General features: G+C 46.1%; 1 protein-coding gene across 1 annotated transcript; it reads right to left on the reverse strand.

The window, feature by feature from the left end:
- Nucleotides 1-7,830: 7,830 nt before the first annotated feature.
- On the reverse strand, nucleotides 7,831-9,891 carry uts2d (urotensin 2 domain containing). Its single transcript, XM_086281735.1, has 5 exons — nucleotides 9,109-9,891; nucleotides 8,846-8,950; nucleotides 8,729-8,766; nucleotides 8,451-8,541; nucleotides 7,831-8,366 (listed from the first exon to the last, which is right to left on the reverse strand). The coding sequence occupies exons 1-5, from the start codon at nucleotides 9,197-9,199 to the stop codon at nucleotides 8,341-8,343; spliced, it is 351 nt and encodes a 116-aa protein (XP_086137861.1). The 5' UTR covers nucleotides 9,200-9,891; the 3' UTR covers nucleotides 7,831-8,340.
- Nucleotides 9,892-10,914: the final 1,023 nt, after the last annotated feature.

Raw genomic sequence — 10,914 nt, forward strand, 5'->3', positions numbered from 1 at the left:
GGAACAGAGAGAGAGAGAGAGAGAGAGAGAGAGAGAGAGAGGAACAGAGAGAGAGAGAGAGGAACAGAGAGAGAGAGAGAGAGAGAGAGAGAGAGGACAGAGAGAGAGAGAGAGAGAGGAACAGAGAGAGAGAGAGAGAGAGAGAGAGGAACAGAGAGAGAGAGAGAGGAACAGAGAGAGAGAGAGAGAGAGAGAGAGAGAGAGAGAGAGAGAGGAACAGAGAGAGAGAGAGAGGAACAGAGAGAGAGAGAGAGAGAGAGAGAGAGGAACAGAGAGATAGAGAGAGAGAGGAACAGAGAGAGAGAGAGAGAGAGAGGAACAGAGAGAGAGAGAGAGGAACAGAGAGAGAGAGAGAGAGAGGAACACAGAGAGAGAGAGAGAGAGAGGAACAGAGAGAGAGAGAGAGAGAGGAACAGAGAGAGAGAGGAACAGAGAGAGAGAGAGAGAGGAACAGAGAGAGAGAGAGAGAGAGAGAGGAACAGAGAGAGAGAGAGAGAGAGAGAGAGAGAGGAACAGAGAGAGAGAGAGAGGAACAGAGAGAGAGAGGAACAGAGAGAGAGAGAGAGAGGAACAGAGAGAGAGAGAGAGAGGAACAGAGAGAGAGAGAGAGAGAGAGAGAGAGAGGAACAGAGAGAGAGAGGAACAGAGAGAGAGAGAGAGAGGAACAGAGAGAGAGAGAGAGAGGAACAGAGAGAGAGAGAGAGAGAGAGAGAGAGAGGAACAGAGAGAGAGAGAGAGAGAGAGAGAGAGAGGAACAGAGAGAGAGAGAGAGAGAGAGAGAGGAACAGAGAGAGAGAGAGAGAGGAACAGAGGGAGAGAGGAACAGAGAGAGAGAGAGAGAGGAACAGAGGGAGAGAGGAACAGAGAGAGAGAGAGAGAGAGAGAGAGGAACAGAGGGAGAGAGGAACAGAGAGAGAGAGAGAGGAACAGAGAGAGAGAGAGAGAGGAACAGAGGGAGAGAGGAACAGAGAGAGAGAGAGAGGAACAGAGAGAGAGAGAGAGAGGAACAGAGAGGGAGATGGAGAATGAGGACAGAACAGAGGTGGAACAAGAGCAGGTGAGACACACATGTTAGTCAAATGGTTGTTTACCAAAAGTATCACCGTATCACAGGTCCTCATGTATCTCGTACCTAGTGTTTCTTTTTAGGTTTGTTATTTTTCAAGTTCTATATTTATTAAGTTTTGCAGCTTGTTTGCACAACAAAGATAAATAATTATATAAACGTTTCTGAATCTAAATAGTGGACTTTGGTAGAATTAAAAAAAAGTGTAGTGCAGGTCTATGATGATTTTAGTGCTACTATCATCTAGTTCTGATTCTGGTTCTGTTTTGGTTAAGTCCTCAGTAGTCCTGATTTTGAACTGTTGTATCCTGTTTTAATTCCGGATCAGTTCTGGGTCTGGTTGAATTGGGGTTTAGTCCCTGTGTCTTGATGCAGCCCCGACTTTGTTCTGCCTTACTGCTTAATTAAAAAACTAGTTTAAGGTGTCCTGCAGATGTGATATATATATATTTCCCTATATGAAGTCTTTTTTTTAAACAAAACTCAAAACACAGCCTATTAATCTTTCAGTCATATCTGACCCCCCATGATGAACTGAAACTCAGTTCATCGTGTGCCATATGATTAATGCCTTTTCACTGCAGCGCTGTTTGGACTGTGCTTGTGACTCGCCTCCGAACAACCCAGTCAAATGTGCAACATAAAGCCCGCCACTGCCCACCATCCACTTCCTGTTCGCACAGTTTAAACTAGCTGACAAATGTGCATCACATCAGTAGAATAAATATATAATTAGAAATGATTTAGTCTTCAGTAGTGTTAACAACGCCTTTTTCTATTTCCCCCTTTGATGCTAAATTAATCCTAAAATCAATTCTAAACATTGAAACTTTTAAAGGAAAAAAGAAAACAAGAACACTGACAATCGTGTCGCATTGGACAGTTACACCTCCACTGTCTTGGACTACATCTGTTTCTGTGTGGACAATGTAACAACTTGGAAACGATTCCGTGTGTTCCCTAATAATCCACCCTGGATGACACACGGAGTTCAACAACTTATTCGAACAAGGAACAACGCTTTCAAATCCGGGGACCAGGAGGCATACAGTGCTGCCAGGGCCAACCTGAGAAGAGGCATCAAGACTGCCAAGCAGCAGCACAGGAGGCGTATCGAGGCCAGGTTTGAGAACAACACAAACCCAAGGCAGGTCTGGGAGGGCATCAGGGCTATCACGGACTACAAAAGAAGAACACCATCACCCTCAGCCGACAGTTCTACTCTGGCTGAGGATCTAAATCTCTTTTATGCCCGTTTTGACAGGGAGAACACCGACCCTGTCCTGTCCCCTCTCCCCTCAACCGACCCTGCTCCGGTCCTGAGCACTCATGAGCTGAGGCGTGTGTTCCGGAGCATTAACACCAGGAAGGCGGCCGGGCCGGATGGAGTGCTGGGCCGGGTGCTAAAAGACTGTGCTGCGGACCTGGCGGACGTCTTCACCTCTATATATAACACCTCGTTGTCCTGTTCACTGGTACCATCCTGTTTCAAAGCAGCAACCATCGTTCCCATCCCAAAACAGTCAAATGTCACATGTCTGAACGATTTCAGACCTGTGGCACTCACCCCCATTCCCGCCAAATGCCTGGAGAGACTGGTCATTAAACACATCAGAGCTGCTTTTCCACCATCCCTGGACTCGCACCAGTTTGCATACAGGGAGAACCGGTCAACCGAGGATGCGATCGCCACAGTGCTGCACACATTACTGAAGCACTTGGAACACAGGAACACCTATGCACGGCTCCTCTTTGTAGACTACAGCTCGGCTTTTAATACCATCCGGCCATACAAACTCCGTCCCAAACTCCACCAACTGGGACTTAACTCCTCTCTGTGCAACTGGATTGTGGACTTCCTCACTAATCGTAGACAGAGTGTCAGAGTGGGTAAGAACACCTCTTCCACCCTTGTGGTCAACACCGGTGCCCCTCAGGGGTGTGTTCTGAGCCCTCTGCTATACACTCTCTTCACCCATGACTGTATTTCCTCCTGCGCGTCCAATCTCATTGTTAAGTTTGCAGATGACACTACAGTGCTCGGACTTATATCCAACAATGATGAGACAAACTATAGGACAGAGGTGCAACAACTAGAGTCATGGTGCCACGACAATAACTTGGTCTTAAACACCAAAAAGACCAAGGAGATCATTGTAGATTTCCGGAAGAGGGGTCATAACAACCATCTGCCTCTCTTCATTGGCAGTGAGGCGGTGGAGAGGGTGAGCAGTTTTAAATTCTTGGGGGTAACTGTGACCGAGGACCTGTCCTGGGGCAACCATATCACCTCAGTTGTACGGAAGGCCCAACAGCGCCTCTACTACCTGAGGAGACTGCGGAGCGCACACATTCCCACATCTCTGATGTTGAACTTCTACAACTGTGCCATCAGCAGCGTTCTGACGTATGGATTTCTAGTGTGGTTCCCCAGCTGCACCAAGGCCGATCAGCAAGCACTCCAGCGGGTGGTGAAAGAAGCTGGCAGAATTATTGGAACAAGTCTGCCAGAGATCAGTAATATCTTCCCCACTCGCTGTCTGAGGAGGGTGCACAGTATCCTGCGGGACCAACATCACCCTGCGCGCCACCTTTTCCATCTGCTGCCCTCAGGGAGAAGGTACAGGTCTATACAGGCCAGAACATCCAGACTGGCCAACAGCCTGTATCCACAGGCTGTGAGGCTCCTGAACTCTCTGCCCCCCTCTCACGGACAATAACCATATCCAACTTCTTAATAGCAATGAACTGGTCTGCATTGGTGCATCATATCTTTATTCTCTTCCCCCTCCTGCCCCCCCCCCCTCTTTCTTAAATAGATAACTATCATATCTGATATCATATCTCACAGTACAATAATATTGAATGGGTTGCATTGTTGTATTTTGTCATGTTTCTCAGGTCTTTGTCTGAATTTCTACGAACATTATTGCTAAGGATTGTCTTATTGCATTGGAGTCACACTGGGTTAAATATGTACACTTGGGTTTTAAGGGGTATTTATTATTTTCTTCTTTTTTTTGGGTTGTATGGAAGCCCCAAACGCAATTTCATTGTTCTTGACAATGACAATAAATAAATAAATACTAAAAAAAAATACTAAATAAATTAATCCTAAAATCAATTCTAAACATTGAAACTTTTAAAGGAAAAAAGAAAACAAGAAGTACAGATTCACATTATGATTTTATTTACACAGTAAAATTAACAGCGGTGCATTTCTATAAGCAGTGATGAGGCGATAGAACTTGTGTGAAAAACAAACAAGCATGTAATTTCCAATTCTACCACAGGAGGGCGACAGAAACACACGTGTCATGCAAAGAAAACTCTCAGGTAAAGTAATGTGTAATGTTTCGTCATATGTGACCCTCAAGTATTTCCAGTGAGCGGCTGATTATTTACAGATTCTAGATGTAAAGCCACGGTGAAACGAAACCTTTATAGGAGATACAGGAGAGGTGGAGGAAGATCTCAGCCTGGGTGTTTATTGTCTTATGTAGTCTGGAAGATGAGTGGATGGTGGGGTGGGTGCAGTTTTCTCTGTGGTGGGGTTGGGTGGACTGTCCCGGGCTCTGTGGGGCCGGGCGGCGCTGCTGCACTGGGCCCGGTCTGGATGGGCCTGGGCCCCCTTTCCCTGGCGGGTCGCGGAGTATGGGGGTGCCTACTGGGGTCAGCGGGGGAGCTGGCCCCAGGGAGAGGTCACTTGCCCCTCCCTTCCTTCCCTCCCCATCTCCAGCTGCCTCCCTCTTCCCGCTCCACCACAACCACCCACACATGCAGGGCCTTGGAGTAGGGGTATGTCACCAGGGTGCAGAGGAGGCTACCCCCCCCTCTGTCCCCTTCTGGCTGCCTCTGCCTCAATTTTATCCCACAACTTAGACATTCACATTACTCACACTCTCATTACACATACATATAGGATCTTGGGGGTGGGCACGATACACGGAGTCCAAAGTACCATCAGGGTGTACACCCCACCCCTGGCATCGTTGCCCACCTCTCAATGTTAAATACACGTAGACATTGAGGGCTAGCAGGAGGGACCATGCGCTTACCTGCTGCTCTCTGGCAGGTAGCTCCAAGCCCTCCTGGGTTTTAAATGCACCTTAGAACACATGCATCAACATTACAATGAGCGGGTGGAGGGAGGTTTGGAGTCTTCTCTCACCCCCGTTCTCTGCGACCTGCTGGAGCAGGGGGGCTAGGAGGAGGAGTTGGCCGTCCGACTGCGGTCTGGAGTGTGGAGCCTTCCTGCTGCTGCGGAGTCGGGGCGGTCTGCCTCCCCCCACCGCAGGGAAAAGGGAAACACCACCTGGGTCTGGGTGCAGTTCCTCCCTCCAGGGGCGGGGGCACCTAGACCCGGTTTGTAGAGTACGCTTGGGGAGTGTGATCGTGTGTACAACGTCTCTTTATGTCTGTCTCCACGTTGGTTGAGTGTGGACTAAGTGCATATGAGAGCATGAGGGTGGGAATGGATGTTTGTGTCTGTGTGTGCCTGTATGTCTGTGTCTATATGTCAGGTTGGGTGTCAGGCGCCACCTCTCTGGGGACATCTCAGGCCCTCCAAGGTTTGGAGGCCTATCTCCCCCTACCACCACTTCCCCTGCCAGTGGCGGACCCCCTCAGACATCGGTGCGTTGGTGGTTCTTTGTGTCCGGGGATGGGCGTCCAGGTACACACCGGCTCACTCCTTGACGGCCGCTTATCGGGGCCTGGAGCCTGGGGCTCGCTCGGGCCACTTCGGAGGTGGGGTGCCCCGGCCTCTCGGCCTGGGGCTCGGTCACTCAGGCACAGCTGGCTGCCGGCGGAGCTCACGGGCGCGTCACTGCAACTCCCCCTGGCTTCTGCTCCGCGGCTGCTGAGTGAGCCCTCATCTGGGACTCTCCTCAGCTCTTTCTGGGACAGTGGTGCGGCTGCCCCTCTGTTGGTCTTCCTTGGTCTCTTGTGTTCTGGGGGCCTCTGGATGTCTGGAGTTTTGATCTCCTCCACACCTGCTTCAAGCCCTGGAGGACGGGGCTGTGGCCCCCCCACACCCTCTAGCAGATTATTACATGAAGGAACCTTTTAAAAAAACAAAAAACAAGCGCGTCCATGCTCACAGGTGTACACACGGGTGATCACACCCACAAACTACACCCTTTTTGGCTCCTACCTCAAAGCACACTGTTGATCTTATGTGCTGCACAATAATGTTTAACATTTAGTATTTACTGTCATATTCCCATATATCATTGTGATGTTGTTTATTCTATTACTCTTGTTCTCTTCTGCTTGTTTTCTTTTTTCTTTCTCAGCAGGTGACCCAGGTGATTGATATATGCATTTTTTTTCTCTGCCCGTTCTGTTGGTTTTTGTCTTTTGCCCTTCTCCCCCGTCCCTCTTCTCAGCTGTTTCTCTTTCCCTCTTTCTTTCTCCCCTTCTTTCCCCCAGTCAAGTCTGTCCCGTATTCAGTAAGTGAAAATAAAATAAACAATAAAAGGTGAATCAAATGGACCATTACGGCAAGGCTGGGATGGTCAGTTTGGTAAAGTAAATCCGTTGGGCATCTTTCTTTGCCTTTAGACAACAATTCTGATGCAAAAGAGCCAAACGGGACAGGCCAAAAAAAAAAAAAAAAAAGGAAATCGATCAGAGCTGTAATGAGTAAAGGGCCCAACTGCACCACAACTGAAAGAGTAATTTTATGACTCACCTCCTCAAAGTTTCCAATTAATTGTGTGGCGTGAGTGTCCTGTTATGAAATGCGTGTCTGTGCTGCAGGTGATCTTCAGATACACTCTGGCTCTGTTCAAATACAAAGAGGACGACATCCTGAAGATTCACGACAGCGTGGAGATCTACCAGTACCTACGCTTCTTCACAAAGACCGTCTCCAATGCCAGGAAGCTGACCAGCATCGCCTTCAACGACATGAACCCATTCCCCAGCCGGCTGCTGAGGAACCGGCGAGTGCTCCACCTGGAGCGCCTGCAGGCGGAGCTGCGTGAGCTGGAGGAGCAGCACAAGGAGTTCATCACCGAGAGCGTCGTACGGAAAGACAAAGAGCTTGACGTCATGGTGAGCGAGGACGACGAGGACCTCTGATCACACGGGACGCTTCAGCTGCTCACTTCGAGACGACGATGAGTTTTCCATGAGTTCAAGAGAATTTTACTAAACCGGCTGTTAACTGGTTTCCTTCACACCAAACACAGGATTGTGTCAGGTTCACCATCTCTACTAACACTACAAGGAAACAGACGCATACAGATTTAACTGCATCACATCTCTGAAACAAGCTTGCAGTAAACAAATGTGTACTGTGTTCACGTGTGTAATAAGTCAGGCTGCAGAAATGTGCAGATGTATTTCAGTGAATTCATTTGGATTAATATGTGATAGCTTATTTATTTCATTGCATCTTTTGCTTTATACCTAAAAATGCGTGACATTTCTAAATGTAGTCACATCCCTATGAAACATGGTTTATTATCAGCTGTAGTCACAGCTGGTGATAAAGTAATTAAATGTCCAGCTATTCAAAAATAGGGCATTCTGCACAATGAGTACTTTTTGGTACTTGAAGTATATTTTGATGCTGATGCTTCAGGGCATTGTGCTGCATTGTCGAAGCTCTCTGGGCTTCCGGTTAGAACGACCTCACAGTGTTTTATTTTGATCTGGTGTAAAGTGCATTGTGCAGAAATGACAGCATGATAGTCACATGATAAAACTGACTTTTCTTTTTTTTTTTTATTTTACTGGGTGTGCATCTTGTTCAAATGTCTTTTTCAGCATTTGTACATAAATATTCTGTATATAAATATTTGATTTTCATTTATTTTACAGAGTCCTTTATTTTGTTTCACAAATATGACATTCATGTCAAATGACATCTGCAGACTTTATAATGACCAGCAGGGGGCAGTGTATTGCAGTCTATGAGAACATTTACTGAGACCTGTTTCATGCACTAGTTTCATGTCTCATTGAATCCAACATGATGTTGATTTTGTAAATTAAGGTCACATGTTCATCACATCTAATTTCAAAACACTGATCAATTTAAAAAAAAAAAATGAATTCCATACCAATTGCAGGAATAAAATAGGAAAAAAAGAAAAGAAAAAAAAAAGAAAGAAACGAAACCTTTATTAATGAAACAACTATGTTACATCTCTATATTGCTGGGATAAATACAGTGTGATTATACTACTGCTAGTCTGAGTTTTAAGGCTATGTTGGGCTTTGCAGCAAGATTTCACAGTGGTTATCCTCCTCTCACATCCGTCTCAAACGCAGTACTTCCAGAAGCAGGCTACAGGCAAAAAGACAGCATTTTGTACAATGAGCTCATATTAAGTATATTTATAGTGTAATGATTGTAAATGTTAGAGCTTACGTTCTCCGCGTTTCCTTGTTATGGATTTGCCTTCTACCATATTAGCTGTAATCTTCCTCTCCAGCTCCAGGTCCTCCCTCAGCACTCTCAGCTAGAAATACAGATCAAAGTGATTATAACACATCGAGAGAGGTTTTCCAATGTTTTTGTGAATTACTGTAACAACTTTTGAGAATGTGTAACAAAAAATGAGTGCGCCATTTATACACGAGCAGCTTGTTCACATTATAATAACATCGAAATCACATTTTATTAGTGCCAGTTAAAATAAGCCTTACCTCCTCGATCTCAGCTAATTTATTAGCCAGCTCAACACCTGCAGAAAGGAGACCCAGTTAACCAAAGCAGAAATGTACCTGTGCATGTTATCACAGGCATTTGTTTGTAGGTCTCACCCAGAGGATCATCCTTTTCCACTGGGACCAAGCTTTTGTGCAGTAATAGTGCCAGAATCTTGCTCTGGGAATCTGTGTCTTCTTTCTGACTGAAAGCAGGGTTTCCTGGATGTACCAAAGCAAACACACAGTGAGTTATATGCTTATTATCTCTCAATATGTTGAAATTTGATAAAACTGTAGTGATAGACAAAGCATTTAATTAGCAGTTGCATGCATTTGGCATTCTAATTCAAATAAAATGTGCTGTTTTGCACACTCACCTGGATTAAATAGGCTCCTCCCGTCTACATTGAGCAGTAGAAACAAACTCAGGAGTCCTAAACAGTAGCTCACAGCTGTAACCCTGTCCATGGCATTCAATGTAATGTTTCAAGCGGATTTCGCACTGTGAGCACTCCTTCGAGCAAGGCTAGATGTCCACTTGCTTAAAACCATCCCGTCAATATATTTATACTTCTCCGAGCTGGGAGGAGGGGCCTGTCGGCCCCTTGATTACTAAATTCACTTCTCGTCACTGTGGACTTCGTCACTGAGCCACCTTCTCACGGGGCCCGTGAATCGTCTGAATGAAATACAGCGATCTGACGCGGACGTGCGGCCCAGAAACCCTACATCACTCTGACACGGGTAAATCAAAAAGAGAGGATGCTATTAATCAACCTGTTGGTTGTGAACCAGGATCAGATGTTCTTGGCACTCGCAAGTCTTTTTCTTTTACTTTAATTGCTTCCTAAAATAGGTACGCAGGAGTGGGTTGGCCTAGGGAAAGAGTGGCAAGTAAATTGATTCGGTCCTTAAGTGCACCATAACCAGAGACGGGCTCTTCAATCTTGGCTTCAGGACTGCTTTGGAGGTGAAGAAGCATCCATCACTGAGGCAACGCCAAACATCCCACACCTCCCATTTTACCGTATCCTATTCTATGAATCAAGGAAATCACATTTCATACGTCAGCCAGAGGAGCGCACACAGCGTTTGTGCAGGCTAAGGGAAATGAACTGCTTGAACCTGCTAAATTTGGCTGTTATTATAAGAGTCCTTTGAAATGAGACTTGCATACAGGGGGTTTCCACAAGCTCGCTCCTTTAGCCACTCATCTTCTAAATACACAAATAAAGAGACTACAAACACGAAAGCTAAAGAATCAGGAAAGACTGTGCTGAGGGGATCTTCAGGGTCTGTAAATGAAAACCAAATGTACCGATAAAGAACTGAAACTAGGCTACTGAGTCTGCAGGAGGCAGTCACTGTTCACGCCAACTAAATATCATTTGGATGCACTTAAAGACCTTACGATGCATTCGTAACTCTGTAACAGCATAACCCAAGCAGTTTAAGCACTCCTCAGAGCCCCACAGCCTCCAGTCCAGCTTCTGTTCTATTTCATCTTTAACATCAGAGGTCAGGCCTTTGTTGACCTCATTGTATTTCACTGAAAAACTAAACAGTAAAACTGCTTTGCTTAAGCATCACTTAAGGAAGCCGTCTGTGCACGCGACCACAAACAATCCCATTGATTTATCTGCAAATGGACCGCTACCATCGACTTATTTTAGGGATGTTATCTCAATTGGAAGCGGTTGTGGTAGAGCTGAACACCAGAGGGAGCAATTAGATTATCATAATCAAAAGAGCAGCTGCAGTGAGCGTGTATTTTATAGAAGGCATGACGCGTGTAAATGCGGATCCATTCACTCAGTCTGCCTTGACGGTTCCCACACATGAATCGTTGCTCGCGTGCACCGTAGTGATGACCCACGGTTGCTTCGTGGTGAAGACTTTCCGAAGCTGCACATGCAGCACACGTCTACAGCAGCTGAACCTCGAGAAGAGGGCTGCGTCAATTCAAAGCCTCTCGTAAGTCAGCCGCAAGTAGTTAGAAACCAACCGGAAGTGTGCTCACTCACTTTTCAGCTTAAAGCAGACGTTAATAGCAGCAGTGCATTCTTATGTCCCTGAATTTATAAACGGAGCAGTTGTATCATATGCTGCTGACTTGTAATGATCACTATGAAAATATACACTTAAAACTGCAGCACTTTCGTGTACTAATCATGCCAAGTTTA

The sequence above is a fragment of the Aulonocara sp. 'chitande type north' Nkhata Bay genome, linkage group LG23 (genome assembly GCF_057382095.1).
Source record: "Aulonocara sp. 'chitande type north' Nkhata Bay isolate Kocher_YH1m ecotype deep benthic linkage group LG23, A_spYH_male_GT1.1, whole genome shotgun sequence".
NCBI lineage: Eukaryota > Metazoa > Chordata > Actinopteri > Cichliformes > Cichlidae > Aulonocara > Aulonocara sp. 'chitande type north' Nkhata Bay.

Bases quoted from the DNA above. Each gene is read 5' to 3' on its own strand.
- uts2d (XM_086281735.1), bottom strand. From the start codon at position 9,199: ATGGACAGGGTTACAGCTGTGAGCTACTGTTTAGGACTCCTGAGTTTG. The intron at 8,542-8,728 runs GTAAGGCTTATT...CTGTATTTCTAG, and splicing joins AATTAGCTGAGATCGAGGAG to CTGAGAGTGCTGAGGGAGGA. The intron at 8,367-8,450 runs GTAAGCTCTAAC...TTTTGCCTGTAG, and splicing joins AACAAGGAAACGCGGAGAAC to CCTGCTTCTGGAAGTACTGC.